Below are 18212 nucleotides of genomic sequence, written 5' to 3' on the forward strand. Positions count from 1 at the left end.
GAAACTTCTATCATCAGCTGACAAGAAGGAAACAAGATTTGTGCCTCTTGCCCAGGGCCCTATCTAGGACTACTCTCACCTTTGGGAAATACCTATTCTTGCCCCCAAAGCAAGAAAGGTGGCACCTACTCTCTGGTCTAATGAAAGGCACTCAGCTCCACCATCCTGTCCCCCAGAGTCCAACATCTGGCATATCTTACTGCCAGCTTCAACCCAGGGATTGCCCTTCATGGCCACTACTTGTCAGCAGAAAGATACCAAAATGCTTTTCTTCCCGCAGCAGGAAGGCCAGAGCCAGGCCTGCTGGGCTCCCTAGGGGCTCCACTTTCTCAGGATTCTTGCCAAAAGCCAGAAACCTGACTGGGAAGGAGACTGTGAGCTCCTACCTGATCTTCCCAGTCAGGACCTGGTGTCCAGGCCATGTCATTCTATCAATCTTACCAGAGACTGGATACTCACCCCCCTATAAGCAGGTTTCCTGCCTCCAGCAAAAACCCATAAGAAGACATCAGACATTGTTAGAAGTAACTGTTATTGGCACTATCCTTTACCGCTTCTGAGCCACTGAGATTACCAAGGATCTGTGAATAACATTTCTTTTGTGACATCACAGCAACTTGAGGTGCACCACTATCCCCTTAAGGCACCACTAAGAATCCCCCTTTCTGTCATTCACCATCCACTGCAAACACAGCCCACATCAGAAGTGGTAAAATAGGAGCACCTGGGTGGCTCAGTCAGTTAAGTGTCTGCCTTTGGCTCAGGTTGTGATCCTAGGATCCTGGGATCGAGCCCCCACATCAACGCTCCCTGCTCAGGGGAGCCTGCTTCTCTCTCTCCCTCTGCCCCTCCCTGCTGCTCATGCTTTCTCATTCTCTGTCAAATAAGTAAAACCTTTTTTTTTTTTTTTTTAATTTGTATTTACTTATGATAGTCACACAGAGAGAGAGAGAGAGAGAGAGGCAGAGACATAGGCAGAAGGAGAAGCAGGCTCCATGCACCAGGAGCCCGACATGGGATTCAATCCTGGGTCTCCAGGATCGCGCCCTGGGCCAAAGGCAGGCACCAAACCGCTGCGCTACCCAGGGATCCCCAAATAAGTAAAATCTTAAAAAAAAAAAAAAAAAAAAAAAAAGGTAAAATATCTGTAAACATGGGTGTCTTCAAATCCGTGAAAAACAATAAACATATTTTTCCTTTAAAATCTTTTTTAGCAGGCAGCCCGGGTGGCTGAGCGTTTAGCGCTGCCTTTGGCCCAGGGCCTGTTCCTGGGGACCTGGGATTGGGTCCCACGTTGGGCTCCCTGCATGGAGCCTGCTTCTCCCTCTGCCTGTGTCTCTGCCTCTCTCTCTGTCTCTCTGTGTGTGTCTCTCATGAATAAATAAAATCTTTAAAAAAAAAAAAAACTTCTTTAGCTACAAAAATAATACTTATAATGCCTTAAATTTTTTTAGTTATGTTAAATATGAAAACTGTCACATCCACATATAAACATGTAAAGCAAAGGCTAACTGCTCTTATTTTGCAAAAAATAGGAAGCAAAGCTGTAAGGCCCATATGGAGTAGTCAGGGAACAATGAGATGTTCCCATATGGTGGGGCATGACTTGGGGTCCTGAGAGGCACTGAGTAGGTGAGCCAGGGTGTAGTGAGCTTTCCAGCCACCCAAGTATGTTTCCTAACCGCACTCTATCCCAATGGCCACCACTGGGATGACAGTACACCTAGTAGAGGGAAGGCCTAGAACAGAAAGCTCAAGGTGAAGCCATCCAAAGGGAAGCCACCTATAGAGAAAATCAGAGCTGGGAGAGAGACCAGGACAGGCTCTGGAAGTGGGTGCCAATTGGCTGGCCAGGCCCATGGGACATTCCTGAGAAGCCAGGCAGCTATGCCTGTGCCCACCCCTATGGATTCCATCAGCACATATGAGTAAGTAGTCCCAGTGCTTTTCTAAGTCTCTCACCAGCTACACAAGGGCACTTTACAACAGAGAAAACAGAGAAGGGCCCCGCCTCCTCAAGCTTCCCCACCTGGCTGGGGAATTCCAATTCCTATTCTGCTGACCCCAACAGCCATAGCTCTGCTGCCAGACATTTCCTAAGGAATAAGCCCAAGCCCTCTTTGGCCAAGGTTCCCACATGGCCACGCTCAGAAGACATACACTTATTTAAACTATGCCAAGTAACATCATTACTTGTTAATAACATGTAACTGCCTCTCCAACCTACACTTCTGCCTTCCATTCTGCAGACTCTGGCTCCTCAGGATCCTGGAGCATTGGCCATGCCCTGGCCACAGGACAGGTGTCCAACCTGGATCTAGAAACCTGAAGCAGACAGTCCCCAAAGTCTTGGGTACTCCTCAGATAGGAATGAAAGGTATCAACCTGAAAGTTCTAAAATCCATGCATCTCTGAGCATCCTGTACTGGGAATGTTAGGCCTAGGCAGCACTTCAAGTGACAGTGATTCACTGTAATAAATGGCCACAAGAAGCAAAACAAATACAAGCTTTACAAAGAACCTAGCCAAGTCACTAGCAAACTGGTATCTCTGCATTTTCAAGGCCATTTGGGGAAAGCCCCTGGACAGGGAAGCCTGAACATGCCTAAAGGGCTGCCAGTGTCCACAGTCCCTGAAGGATTCCACCAACAGCCCCACCCTTCTGAGGGCACTCAGTTGAGGGAATGCTCTGTAATATAACACCTGCTCTACCCTGTAAAAGCAGGAGCCCTTCAGCCCATGGGAACTCGACACATCTTCCCAAGCCTTCAAACCTTTCAGGCTCTAGAACACTTTTCCCCTCAGGGCCTAAGGGCAAAGCGGGATATAAAAGTTCCTCCAGAGAGATGCTGCCCCCATGGCAAGCCAGGACTCTTCCCTATAACAACAGCCAACCTGACAGGAAGCCTCATCTCCAGTAGTCCTTGGCTGAATCCTGGTTCCAGACAGACTGGGGCTTGACCCAACCTTAGCCCTGTTTTCTCATCTGTAAAAAAAGGGAAAATGATGCCATCCTTGTACAATCACAGGGCCAGGCACATGCTGGATTTTCTGTGGGTGCGGGTTCCCTGCCCACTCCTGGGCTGAGAGAGGACCCAATATGCATTGTGAGGCTACTGCAGCAATAGGTCCAGGGTCCACTCCCAAGTCTTCCTTCCGGCCTTGGACCCAGCACATGTTGCGGAGCCTTGCCTCCCTGGTCATCCCCGAGAGCAGAAGCTCAAAACATCAAAGGGAAGTGGGGAGGCCACAGGAAGGGAAAACCAGGACTCCCAGGGGAACAAGGCCCTGGGACCCTCAGAGACTTGCTTGCCAACCATGGATGAAAACCGAGGAGCCTGGGGGAGGAACTTGCAAGGACAACCCAACCAGCATTCACCTCTTTAGTCTCAAATAGATGTGCTCTATCCTGGCACGTTTGTACAAGAGATTCAGACTATTCTTGGATCTCTGGGTTTGTTCAGATAAAGATTTCTGCCCTAGCTGTACTAACTATAACTAACACTTAATGGTTGCTCTGTGTTAAGTGCTCATCAGTACCAGCACATGTGTTTGGGTGACAGGCTAGTCCAGGCCATGGAACTCCTCCAGGGTTTCAGATCACTCAGCCCTCCATCACCAAATACCAATATTGCCTTGGAATTGGGGGAGGCAAGGCATGCCGACCTTATAAAGCCACCACCATGGAAAGAAGCCTTCCATGGCTTCCAGGCTGTTGGTGGGAACACCTGTAGGAGAGAGAAACTGCAGGAAGAAACTGCAGGAAGATCTTCGTTGATTTACGAAGATCACAGGCTCTACCTCACAGGCTCACATAGAGCCAGAAATCTTTCCAATTTCAGCAACCTTCAGAGAGGACATGCTTCTGAGATAGAAGGCAAGCCCACCACTGAGGAAAACAAGATTTCCAACCGCCATATCCAGTTTTAGAAATCTTGATCCATGAAATACATCTAAAAACTAAGAATCAAAACCACAAAACTTGGACAGACCCATATGGAGCTCCAAAGACTACCCACCGGCAATGCCCACAATGAATCACCATGACCAATGACTGGGGAACTGCCAAGTGTGAAGGTTTTTGTCACTCTTTAGCCTATATTAGCAGATAACTAGTAACTGACTCCCTCTTCAGTTCTGGGGCATTCTCTCTAACTGCCTCACTGGTGCCCTCTCTCTCACAAAGTACAATGTCAAACACCAGTTTGATAAAGATATAGTACCTATTCCAAACACTATGTAACACAAGCAACATGTCTCACCTCAAATCAGTATCCTTAAAAAAAAAAAATCAGTATCCTTCTAAGTCTGGAAAGAGCAAGTGAACAGAGGAACTTTCAGTACTTAATCTCTCATCAAAAAGCAAGTTTCCAGTATCAAAACCAGATAAAGCCACCACAAAAAAGAGAACTACAGGCAGTATCTCTGATGAACACAGATGCAAAAATCCTCAACAAAATATTGGCCAACTGAATCCAGCAATACATTAAAAAAATCATTCACCATGATCAAGTGGATTTGTTCCTGGGATGCAAAGGTGGTTCAATATTAGCAAATTAATCAATGTGGTATGTCATAACAATAAGAATAAAAATCATATGATCATTTCAACAGATGCAGAAAAAGCACTCAACAAAGTACAATATACATTCATGATAAAAAAAACCTTCAACAAAGTAGGTCTAGAGGGAACATACCTCCACACAATAAAGGCCATGTAAGAAAAACCCACAGCTAACATCTCACCCAATGGGGAAAAACTGAGTTTTGCCCCTAAGGTGAGGAACAAGACAAGGATGTCACTCTCAGCATTTTCACTCAACAAAAGTACTAGGAGTCCTAGCCATAACAATTTGACAACAAAGAGGGGGAAAAGGCATCCAAAATGGTAAGGAAGAAGTAAAATTTTCACTATTGCAGATGACATGATACTATATATAGAAAAGACTCCACCAAAAAAACTACTAGAACTGATAAATGAATCAGGATACAATAATCAATGTACAGAAATCTGTTGCATTCCTATATACTAATAATGAGGCAGCAGAAAGAGAAATTAAAAAAAAAATCCTGCTTACAATTGTACCAAAAATAGTAAAATATTTAAGAATAAACTTAACCAAAGAGGTGAAAGACTTGTACTCTGAAAACTATAAAACACTGATAAAGAAACTGAAGACAACACAAAGAAATGGAAAGACAGTTCATACTCATGGACTGGAAGAACAAATATGATTACAATATCTATACTACCAAATGCAATCTACAGATATAATGCAATTCCTATCAAAATACCAACAGCATTTTTCACAGAACTAGAACAAATAATCCTAAAATTTGTAGGAACCACAAGGGTTGCCAAAGCAACCTTGAGAAAGAAAAACAAAACAGTTCCACTCTTCAAGTTACATCACAAAGCTGTAGTAATCAAAGCAGTATGGTACTGGCACAAAAATAGACATATAAATCAATGGAACAGAACAGAAAATCCAGAAAATCCAGAAATAAACCCACAATTACATGGTCAATTAATCTTTGACACAGAAAGAAAGAATGTCCAATGAAAAAGAGACCGTCTCTTCAATAAAGGGTATTGGGAAAACTGGACAGCTACACGCAAAAGAATGAAACTAGACCACTTTCTTATACCATACACAAAAATAAACTCAAAATGGATTAAAGGCTTACTTACATGTGAGATCTGAAACCATAAAAACCCTAGAAGAGAGTACAGGCAGTAATTTAAGACATTGGACATAGCTACATTTTTCTAGATATGTCTCCTGAGGCAAGGGAAACAAAAGCAAAAATAAACTATTGGGACTATAATCAAAGTTTCTACACCACAAAAAAAAACATTCAATAAAACTAAAAAGCAACTTACTGAATTGAAGAAGATATTTGCAAATGACATATCCATTAAAGGATTAGTATCCAAAATATAAAAAGAACTTATTCAACTTAACACCCCAAAAATGAAGAATCCAATTTAAAAATGGACAGAACATATGAACAGACATTTCTCCAAAGATGACATCCAGATGGCCAACATACACATGAAAAGATACTTAATATCACTTATCAGGGAAATACAAATCAAAACTACAGTAAGGTATCACCTCACACCTATCAGAAGAGCTATTATCAAAATCACAAGATACAAGTGTTCGCAAGAATGTAGAGAAAAAGAAACCTTCTTACACTGTTGGTGGGAATGCAAAGTGGTGCAGCCACTATGGAAAATAGTATGGAGATTCCTCACAAAGTTAAAAATAGAACTACTCTACAATCTAGTAATTGCACTACTGGATATTTACCCAAAAAATATAAAAACACTAACTCAAAAAGATACATGCACCCCTATACTTTTGCAGCATTATTTATAATAGCCAAATTATGGAAGCAGCCCAAAGGTCCATTGCCAGATGAATGGATAAAGAAGATGTGAGATAGATATGTATGTATATCCACAATGGAATATTATTCAGCCATAAAAAGGAAATCTTGCCATTTGCAACATGGATGAAACTAGAGAGTATTATGCTATGTGAAATAAGTCAGAGAAAAACAAATACCACATGATCTCACTCATACATGGAATTTAAGAAACAAAACAAAGAGAAAAAGAGAGAGAAACAAACCAAGACATAGACTTTCTAACTATAGAGAATACACTGATGGTTATCAGAAGGGAGGTAGGGGAGGATGGGTGAAACAAGTAATAAGGATTAAAGAGTACACTTATCATGATGAACCCTGAGTAATGTATACAACTGCTGAATCGCTATATTGTATACCTGAAACTAATATAACACTGCATATTAACTATATTGGAAGTAAAATTAAAAACTTAACAAAAGGGACGTCTGGGTGGCTCAGCGGTTAAGTGTCTGCCTTGGGCTCAGGGCATGATCCTGGAGTCACGGGATCGAGTCCCACATTGGGCTCACTGCATGGAGCCTGTTTCTCCCTCTGCCTGTGTCTCTGCCTCTCTCTCTGTGTCTCTCATAAATAAATAAGATTAAAAAAATTTTTTAAAAATTAACGAAAAAAGCAACTTTCTATGCACAGTATGTGCCAGACAGGCATAGTTGAAAGACAAAACTAAAGAACTGGACTCTCACTAGGACCTAATTAATTATCACCATTGGCTTCTGAAACCAAAAAAAAAAAAAAAACCCCTAAAGTTTATCACTGAGAACTCACAAGGTGATACCTTAACTTATGTAGGAGTTATGGGAGTTAAAACACAAGCAAAGACTCCAGAAAGATGGGTAAGTATGGTCACCCCATGTCTCTCGAATGAACTTGATTACAGCCAGTCAAGAGGGATCTAGAGAATAAAAATAAAGTATGATTGAGAAAATCCATCTGGAAAGAATATCCTCACATTACAAACCCTTGGGAGGGTCCTTTGGGCCCAAGTGGTGGCACCTTCCAACCAACATCTCTAGAGAGGGCAGCCCCAGGAGTCCAGGCTAGGACCTTCCCTGTATCCCCCACAGAGGTCACAGAGTCTCTGCAATCTATTTCTTTTCTTTTTTTTAAGATTTTATTCATTTGAGAGAGAGAGAGTGCACGCAAGCAGGGGGGAAGAGCAGAGGGAGAGGGACAAGCACTCTGCACTGAGTGTAGAGTCAGACACATAGCTCAATCCCATGACCCTGAGATCATGACCTGTGTCAAAATTAAGAGTCAGCCACTTAACCAACCGAGTCATCCAGACAGCCCTTTAGTGGTCCATTTCAAAGTGGCATAGACTGCTGCCCTGGGACACCCCATGACTTAGGTCTAGCAGCCTTCCCTGGTCAAGTCCCTGCCATCCCTAAGAGCTGGTCACTGGCTCTTGACTTTTCAGGTCCCCACTCCTCAGCCAAGTTCAAAGATGGGTCAACCTGGAGCCATCTATGGCTGGGTACCATAACAGAACACCCTAGAGGCACTGAGATATGAGATGATAAAGGCATCCTCTAGGCAGGCCTACCGTATGGTCTCCTCTGCATAGGGAGATAGGAAATGGTCCTTTTGATGGAATCTGAGCTTCCAGTCAAGTTTCAGGGACCCCCATGGTGCTAACTTGTATCAGGGTGATCCTGTATCTGGGCCCTTGACTATGACAATAAGACATATCTACTCTGTGGCCAAGCTCAGCTTCTGTAAATGACACACATGGACAGTCACATGACTGGGCTGCAGGGAGATAGCACAGGTCAACAAAAAAAGCCTCTGGCTTGAGATCAAAGAGCCAAAACTTTGTCCCCACATAAGATGAGGAACCACAGTGCAAGTGGGTATGAAGAGCCTTTACTTTGCCAGGTAAAGCAGAGCCATACCCATTAGACAATCTTTAGTAGACATCCAAGACTCAAACCAGCACATGGCTCTTGACACAAAGGCCAAGGCCACAGGATCATATTCTGAACACAACTTGTCCAGTCCAGCCAGTGCTCTTCAGATCTGAGTTATGAAGCATTTTACCTGATGTTAATTGTCCTCCTCTAAAAATGAAAATTAATCTTTCTCCTCCCAAAGGGACAGCTTAGCAAAGTTACAGCCATTAATAAAATTCTCAGAATCAGTCAGTACCTCAATCCCAACATCATCTATTTTTACTTTATCATATTATTTCAGCCCTTGTCAGTAAATTAAAAAAAAAAAAAAAAAAAAACCACACAGAAGTAAAGTCTACACTTGAGTAAGTATTTGAGTTGATATGTCTGGGCAAATGTCATTCTTACAACCCACCCCCAAAGATGCCTTCCCTCGCCAACCCGCATTTCCCGGTGTGCTGTGTTCACAAGGGGTTCATTCAGAGCTAGGGAACACCCACTCAAGGCAGGAAGAAACTGCAGTTCATCTCATGCAGGCGGAGTTGCCACAAAGCTCTCAAGCATCCAAAGAAACGGTCCTTTCATGAGTTCCCCTTCCTGGCCAAAAAGAGTATCCATTGTTCTCAGGGGAACAATTGGGGGCCCACGCCAGCAGCTGACAGCACAGCCCCAGTAAGGGCTGCTCCCAGTCTGCCGACATCTTGGGCCGAGGGAAAGTCCACATTGTCTCCAAGCAAGGAGGATAAGGGGAAGCAAAAATGAAAGCCAACCTTGCAGGCTCTACCAAAATGAGACATCTGAAGGGGCAGGCAATTATTTCATGAGATGCAATGATGTCTCTCCTGACCACCCTAAGAAAGGCAGGGTAAGAACATCTCTAGACACATAATCACCTTCCTCAGCCAGCTCCTCGCTTACTCAAGTCAGAGCAGAGACATCTGCAGAGAACTAGAGCCAATCCTGAGGAAGGCAAGAGTCAAGATGGGTAACTTATACCGTGGCCAACTCAGGAAAGCTGTTGATCTAGCCAACAAAGGCCAAGCTGGCTTCTGTGGGACCCAACCCCACAAATCCTAACAAGGAGGGATGGTGATCTAGGGTCCAAAGGCATCTATGAGAGTGAAAGATAGGTGATCTGGAGTGAGCTTTGCATACAGGTATCCAATCTGGTCCAAGGGAACACATGCAAGGACTACCTGCTTTAGTGTCCCAAGTCCACAGGAGAGAACAGAGTCCTGAGGCACAAGTCTCTCCAGAAGGCCATGCCAGCCACTGGGCCTGGAGGCATCCCACAGCCCCTGCTGGCATCATCAGGTCAGTGGAATCCATCTGGGAGTTAAGCTGGGGTCGGTAACAGCGAATTGATTTCTTGAGGCAGTGCTAGAGTAAAGAAGGGGAAGCAGCAGGTGCTGGCCAAGCTGAGACAGAACAGGGCTGTCTGGACATGAAAGGGTATCAGGCATGAGGCAGAGCAGAGAGTCCAGGACCTCAGGGCTACCTCCTCCAGGCAGATGGGTCCCCTCTTCTTTTATTTCCTTGCAGCCTGGTATATAAAGCACAGGAAAGCCCTTGCTTTGGGAAGTTGAAGTTACCTGATAGGTACATTCAGCTGATGCAAAGCAACACACCCTCTGCTATGGTGACTCCCCGAGTTGCTACAACCTCCTAAAATTCTCAGCATAACCACATAGGTTCAATGCACACAGTACAAACAAGGCTTGGGTAGGTGGCCAGGGTTGCTCACTTAGAATAAGATTTACTTACCCCTTCAACAGACTATTGCTTAGTCTGTTGCAAACACTGACTTATTCCATCACCAGTACCCATGCTCATCCCTGGACCAGTCACAGCAAGAAGGACAACCAGTCACAGCAAGAAGGACAACCACACTATCAAATCTCACCAGATCTCAGGACAGGGCTATGCTCTGCCTGTGAATCTTTATCAGGCAACTCAGCCATGTCCAAAATGGCTAGAAAACCAACCCTCACCTGGGAACCCTACATGAGGCTCGGACAAGCTTAGTCTCATAGGCTTTGACAATCCAAAGCAGGTTTATAGGGATCCTGAAAGGGTCCTCATTCCCTCTGCCAGCCCATAAACATCTGAGGAGCTACTATGTGATGGGAGTCAACCATGAAAACTAATAGAAAACAAGAATTTCAAGCATAGAAATTTACTAAGAAGATAACATAAGGTTTTATGGGAAAGCTCCTTTCATCAGGATGGAGGGGAAGGACTCAAGATGAGCCTGAAAGAGGTGACAGGATCCAGGCCAATAGAAGAAAGTGGGTGTCAGAGGCCAGGGTGGACCCTGAGCTTGGCATGTTCCTGGGGTAAGAAAGAGGACAGTGTGGCTGCGGCATGACATGCAAAGGGAAAGGGGAGAAAGGAAAGTCCAGAGGCCAGATCGCATGGGACTTGATCCTAAGTGCAGCTCAGTAACGACTGGGAGAATGGGAGGTATTAGCAGATTTCAGCTTTATCAAGATAAGGACATCTCTTCCTTCCGTGTGGAAGTCTGAGGAGTCAAGAACAGAGAGGGAGCCTGGGAAGAGGCAAGTAAGTGGTAGTTTGGATGATGGTAGTAGTAGTGATGGATACCATTTGAAGTCACCTCAACAACACTCCTTGGGACCAAGATCTGAACTATTCCTCACATACATAAGAATATCAGGCAAGTCATTAAGTTATATTCCCAAAGAATACTTAATGACCATGAGGAAAAAACTCAAGCTATAGTTAATTTATTTATTAAAATATTGCTTTTTAAAAAAAATTTTTTTTATTATTTATTTACGATAGTCACAGAGAAAGAGAGAGAGAGAGAGAGAGAGAGAGAGAGAGAGAGAGAGGCAGAGACACAGGCAGAGGGAGAAGCAGGCTCCATGCACCGGGAGCCCAACGTGGGATTCGATCCCGGGCTTCCAGGATCGCGCCCTGAGCCAAAGGCAGGCGCCAAGCCACCGCGCCACCCAGGGATCCCTGCTATAGTTAATTTAAAAAGGTAGGTTTAGGGTTGCCTGGGTGGCCAGTCAGTGGAGCATCTGATTCTTGGTTTTGTTTCCAGTTATGATCTCAAGGTAATGAGATCGAGCCTGGTGTCAGGCTCTGCCATCAGTGAGGAATCTGCTTGGGGTTCTCTCTCCCTTTCCCTCTGCCCCTGCACATGCTCTCTCTAAAATAAATAAATAAAGCTTAAAAAAAAAAAAAAAAGTAGGTTTAAAATATGTCCAGGATGGGAGCACCTGGGTGGCTCAGTTGCTTAAGCCTCCAACTCCTGATTTCAGGTCAGGTAATGATCTCAGGATCATGGGATCAAGCCCCGCATCAGCTCTGAGCTTAGTGGGGAGTCTGCTTGAGATCTTCTCCCTCTCCCTCTGCCTCTGCCTCCCTGCTCTCTCAGATAAACTTTGTTTTTTTTTTTTACTTATTTATCTGAGAGAAAGTATGTGCAGGAGCTGGAGGAGGGGCAGAGGGAGAGAATCCCCAAGCAGAATCCCCGCCAAACATGGACTCTGACATGGGGCTCAATCCCAAGATCAGAGACCATGACCTAAGCCAAAATTAAATGTCAGACACTCAACCAACTGAGCCACCCAGGTGCCCCAATATATAAATCTTAAAAAAAAAAAAAAAAAAAAGATTTATTTATTTGAGAGAGAGACAGACAGAGAGACCAGCAGGGAGAGAGGCAGAGAGAGAGGGAAAGAAGCAGACTCCCTACTGAGCAGAGCCCAATGTGGGGCTCAATCTCACAGTCCTGATATCATGACCTGAGCACCAATCAAGAGTCGGATGCTAAACTGACTGTTAATGAATAAATAAAACTGTTAATAAATAACAAGAACAAAATTAAAGCTTACAAAATTTTAAAAAATATATGGCTAGTATGATTCTAGGTCTAAGATGTCTGCCTATGTGTAATACGGACACATGAACACTGAAAATTGATAGAAGAGTTCACCCTGAGTGGTAAGAACCACAAGAGATTTTCCTTTCTCCCTTTTCTACAATACACATCTATATATCATTATTATAATGAGAAAAAAGAAAGCAACTTTTTTTATATAAAGATTTATCAATCCTGTTTCACATACAGGGAAACCAAAACTCCAGAGATGAAGTCAGGGTTTCTGATCTGATTTTCCATCCCACACAACCCCGATGGTAAGATTATCTGGAAGGAAGAGTCACACATTTTCATGTTTTTCAACAGGCTGCTCAGCTACTAAATGGTCTGCTCTCTACAGATAAATGTGCTCAGATAAAATCCTGTTTTCCCAGTAAAATCTCTTTACTTCCCTGGTGAATAAGCCTGTTAAATATTTCTCTGCCAGATACAGAAAATACTCAGTTCACTATATTAATTCAAGGCACCTCTCGTCAAAACTAATCTATGTAAAACATTCCAATGACCACTGGAACAAGGGTAACCACTACAGGGTTTGGATATTCAGAAGATCAAACGTAAAGCTGGACAAGGACTGTAGTTCCAAAACTGCCATTCTTCTTTTTCTAATGGTCAGACTAGCAACTTGGCTTGGTGGGGCATTATGAAAATTATATGGAAACCATTTGTAAGCTAGAACGAGCTCTGTGGAAGTAAGCCAGGATCTTTAGAATATGACCACCTCTGAGCTCAGAAGGCCACCCTGAGAACAAGCCATGACCTAAATAAAGAGAAGGGTGCCAACAGGGAGAATGAAGGGAGCACAAGGAAGGTACAGGTAAAGAATGAGTCCACCAAGATTCAAGGGAAAGCATCATAGAGCCACCTCTGTGGGAAGAAAGGCAGAGCATTTGTGACCATTTCTAATCTAGATACCTGGGGACTGTGGGTCTGAGAGGAGAAAGTTTTGACCAATGAGTACCATGAAATGCTGCTATACAAGTTATCAAGTCAGGCCTTAAAGACTAGCAGCTTCCACTTCCTGTTTCTTGGAATACCCAATCTTAGAACCCAGCTATTGTGCTGTGGGGAAATCTAAGCAACCCACGGAAAGGTCTACATGGAGAATAACCAAGGACTCTGACCAACACCTCAGCTAAGCTCCCTGTCAACAGGCAACACCAAATTGCCACCCATGAATGAGCCATCTTGGAAGCAGATCCTCTAGTCCCAGATGAGCCATTCTAGCCAGTGTCATGAAGCAGAAACAAGGTTTCCAGATGAGCTTTGACTCTTTGAATTCCTGGCCACAAAACTGTGAGCAAAACAAACTGGTAGTTTTGTTTTGTTTTTTTAAGATTTTAATTTATTTGTTCATGAGAGACACACACAGAGGCAGACAAAGGCAAAGGGAGAAGCAGGCTCCTCAAGCAGAGCCTGATGTGGGACTCGATCCCAGGACTCTGGGACCACACCCTGAGCCAAAGGCAGATGCTCAACCACTAAGCCACCTAGGCATCCCACAAACTGGTAGTTTTAAAACACTAACTTTTGGTGGTTTAAACAGACCAACAGATAACCAGAACACTAGGTCTATGTTGAAGTCTAAAGGCAAAAGAGATATAAAAATTCCATAACAAAGTATAAATCTTGAAATATTTTCAGTTCATTTTCAAGCCACACCTCTGGGGGAAAAATGCTATAGGACAACTATGACCATGAGCCAAATGTGGCCTACCACCTGTTTTTGTATGGCCCATTAGCTAAAAATGGTTTTTGCATATTAAAATTATTGAGAAAAAAAAAGAGTATCTTTTGACATGTGAAAATACATGAAATTCAAATTTCAGTTTTAGTATCCGTAAGTTTTATTGGAACATGCTCATGCCCATTCATTTATATATTATCTACGACTACTTTTACACTATACTGGCAGAGCTGAGGAACTGCAACAGAAACCACATGGCCTGCAAAGCCTAAAATATTTACTATCTGGTCCTCTATGAAAAAGAGATGTTCAGGGATCCCTGGGTGGCACAGCGGTTTGGCGCCTGCCTTTGGCCCAGGGTGCGATCCTGGAGACCCGGGATCGAATCCCACATCGGGCTCCCGGTGCATGGAGCCTGCTTCTCTCTCTGCCTGTGTCTCTGCCTCTCTCTCTCTCTCTGTGACTATCATAAATAAAAAAAGAAAAAAAGAAAAAAAAGAAAAAAAGAAAAAGAGATGTTCATAACTAGAGGGGTACACCCTAGTCATCATGTGGCCACTGTGCAAACTCACTCAGGATCCAGGGGAAATTCCAAGGACCCACAATCCCAGACAAAGGGATGGTGCTTCTTGACACAAAAGCTTCATATTTTGCCTGATTTCCAACCTGGGTCAGCCAAGATAAAGATACTCTTTTGTTACATGCTTCTCTCTGGATTGCTTCTCCAAAGGAGATGGGGCAAGGCTGAAGTCTGGGTACTAATTCTGGTTCTAAAGTGATCAAATGCATTAGTAAACATACAACACCAAATGATAACAAAACTCCAACATTTATTTATACTTTATTTTATAAAAATAGGTTCAAATCCTTTTTTAAAGTTCTGTATTTCTTGGATTTAATACCATGGTTAATGAAAGATCTTTTCCTACACATAAACCCTTCTATCAAATCCTAATCCAATGACCAATCTTTCAAACTACAGATGTTAAAGGCTTTTTAATGGTAACACCTTCAAAAATGGAAGCAAGAATAAAAGTTTAGGATGCTATTCAGAGATATCTGGGGACCCTCTTGTGAGTATTTTGGTGGTTGTCCTTCTCTTAAGGTAACTGCACAGGTCCTAGAAGAATTGAGCTCAGAATTGCTGGAACTTAGAATGGAAAACTAAAAACAAAACAAAACAAAACAACAAAGCGGATGAGAATTCTTCCTCATTTACATAAGCTTCATATCCAGTCTCACCTTGACGAGTTCTCCATTGGAAGCAATTAAATCCATGGGAATGGTCACTCGAAATGAGCGCCCAACGACAGCTATGCCATCAGGAATACCCACCACTGTGGGAACAGCCTCGTGAAGGTCTGAGAGCACTGAGTGCATGGATGCCTCGAGCTGGTTCTCCCAGTCCCTGCCAGCCTCCGAAGGCCAATGGGACTGAGCCATGGCCACAGAGAGCAGAAGGAGAAAGGTCCTCCCCCAGAGGGGAAGCAGTAGCGAAAGGCCCGCAGACATCCTCATTCCGGCCTGAATCTGCTCTAGCCAGACAGTCTCACCAAGAAAGGAGGCAAGTGATGTGGTCCCAGAGCTGGGTCCTCACCCTCTGTACACCTGCTCCATCCCAGGGCCTGAAAAAGAAGAAGAGTAGACTCAGACTTTAGCAAACCCCATGATTTCCAAGTTGTACACAAGTAGTTACTACCCTGAATATTGACAAGAACATCTACACTGAGTTGGATCAAGCCTCACCCTGTGCTGTCCAGTATAGAGGCACCAGCTAAATGTGGCCATCGAGCACTAGAAATGTGGCAGGCCCATTAAGTGTTAAAAATACACTGGATTTTGGAAAGTTGGCATAAAAAAGGAATGTAAGATATCTCAATACTTTCTATTGATTACATATTGAAATGATATTATTTTGGACATAAAATATATTAAATAAAATGTTAAGTAAATAATGCATACTAACAAATGACAAATAAAGAAATGTGTTAAATAAAATACATTACTGAAATTAATTCCCTTATTTTTATTTTTTCATGTGGCTGCCAGAAAATATTAAATCACACGTGTGGCTCTCATTATATTGCTGTTGGGTAGTGCTGCTCTACACCCAACTCAGGGTTTACAGTAAACACAGAAGTCATGAAGACACAATCAGACAAATCTAGAATCTTACCTTCTACAAGATAACTGGCCTCGTCTATCTAAATGCTGACACCCCTAAACACAAGGAGGGTATCCTTGTGTTCTAGACTTAGAGATAGTATCTAGATGTAGCATGTGTGTCTTGACTGGATGGATTTACTTAACACAAAAATTTTAAAACTCCGAGGGAAAAAAACACATAAGCCCAGCTCCAAAAGGAGTAATTGGGGAATTTTGTCTCTGGGCTGGATATTGGATTTATTGTTAATTTTCTTTTATTTTTTTTTTAAAGATTGATTGATTGATTGATCTGGCAGAGAGAGCACAAGAAGGGGGAACAGCAGAGGAAGAGGGAGAGGGAGAAGCAGGCTCCCCACCAAGCAGAGAGCTTGATCCCAGAACCCTGGGATTCTGACCTGAGCCAAAGGCTCTTAGGTGAAATGATAGTGGTATGGTTCTATAAGAGACGGTCTTTAATTTTGAAGGATTTAGGAATGAAGTATTAAAATCTCTGCAATTCACTTTGAAATGTTTCAAGGGAGGAAAATGTTTGTATATAGAGAGATCAAGCAATATGGCTCATATAAAAATTAAGTCTTAAAACAATGCCTTTAGGGTGGCTTGGTTAAACATCAGTTAAGCTGTCCAACTCTCGATTTCTTTTTTTTTTTTTTTTTAATTTTTTATTTATTTATGATAGTCACAGAGAGAGAGAGAGAGGCAGAGACACAGGCGGAGGGAGAAGCAGGCTCCACGCACCGGGAGCCTGATGTGGGATTCGATCCCGGGTCTCCAGGATCGCGCCCTGGGCCAAAGGCAGGCGCCAAACCGCTGCGCCACCCAGGGATGCCCAACTCTCGATTTCAACACAGGTCATGATCTTAGGGTTTTTTGGGGTTTTTTAGAGATTTTATTTTATTTATTCATGAGAGACACACACACAGAGAAAAAGAGAGAGGTAGAGACACAGGCAGAGGGAGAAGCAGGCTCCATGCAGGGAGCCCGATGCGGGACTTGATCCCAGAACCCTGGGATCATGCCCTGAGCTGAAGGCAGGTGCTCAACCGCTGAGCCACCCAGGCGTCCCTGATTCTAGGGTTTTGAGATCGAGCCCTGTATCTGGCTGCACAATGGGCATGGAGCCTGCTTAAGATTCTCTCCTCCCTCTGTCCCCCCACCCCCACAAAAAAAAAAAACAAGAAATGATACTTTTGAAGAGACTAAAAAATCAAGTATTTGCACAGACAAGTTCAGCAACTGCCCACTCCTCACACCCCAAGCATTAATCACAGGACTCATTTATTAAACATGTATTTGCAAACTCAGTGCCAGTGAACAAAACTTACCTGGCATCTCTTGCTTCACATCCCCAAAAGAGAGATTAGAACCCTGCACATTGTCCCTCATACCCTTCATTTTCTTCAATGCAGGCCTCTCAGAACACCTGCCCTGAGGCTGACAGCCACACAGATGTATTGTGGAACTTGCTGGGTGTCCACAAGGTGACCATAGTCATCACAAGCAATTTCCCATTCTAGAAAAGGAGCCCTATGCTGAGCTAAGCTGCTGAGGGGCCACATATTTTTTTGACTGGGGTAATGCAAAGTAAATAATATGGCTAAAAAAAACAGGTCACTGAAGTGGGCAGTGTACTGTAAAGTCAATGCAAATCCAAGCCAATTTCAACACGGTTGGGTTTTGGTGTTTTGTTTCGCTATCGATTCTGCCATTCCTGTTCCTATTTTGTTTTTGAACTAAAATTCATGAGACAGCCAAAACCCAAGTAAAATAATTTTGATGGTTAGGAATCCTAGCTTACCAAACAAAGACTTATCATAAAGCTACTGTATATAAGCAGCATTACACCAACAGAATAGAAGTGGACTATGGAACCTGAGGGAGAACCTAAAATCAGCTTGCAAAGGAGCTGTTCAAAGGTGCCAGGACCAATGGCCATCTATATAGAAAATCAAATACAGGGATCCCTGGGTGGCGCAGCGGTTTGGCGCCTGCCTTTGGCCCAGGGCGCGATCCTGGAGACCCGGGATCGAGTCCCACATCGGGCTCCCGGTGCATGGAGCCTGCTTCTCCCTCCGCCTGTGTCTCTGCCTCTCTCTCTCTCTCTGTGACTATCATA

The 18212-nt window shown here is 43.6% G+C and overlaps 1 protein-coding gene across 6 annotated transcripts in view; it reads right to left on the minus strand.

Moving 5' to 3' along the window:
- Positions 1-18212, minus strand: part of DAG1 (dystroglycan 1) — a 74921-nt gene that overhangs the window by 5762 nt on the left and 50947 nt on the right. For all 6 annotated transcript variants that reach the window (XM_072722284.1, XM_025988037.2, XM_025988029.2 and 3 more), the window contains exon 2: positions 15173-15555. In XM_072722284.1, coding sequence (XP_072578385.1) covers positions 15173-15448 — 276 coding nt within the window. In that variant the 5' untranslated portion in view covers positions 15449-15555. The remainder of the gene's footprint in view (positions 1-15172; positions 15556-18212) is intronic.

Source organism: Vulpes vulpes, chromosome 9 (genome assembly GCF_048418805.1).
Source record: "Vulpes vulpes isolate BD-2025 chromosome 9, VulVul3, whole genome shotgun sequence".
NCBI lineage: Eukaryota > Metazoa > Chordata > Mammalia > Carnivora > Canidae > Vulpes > Vulpes vulpes.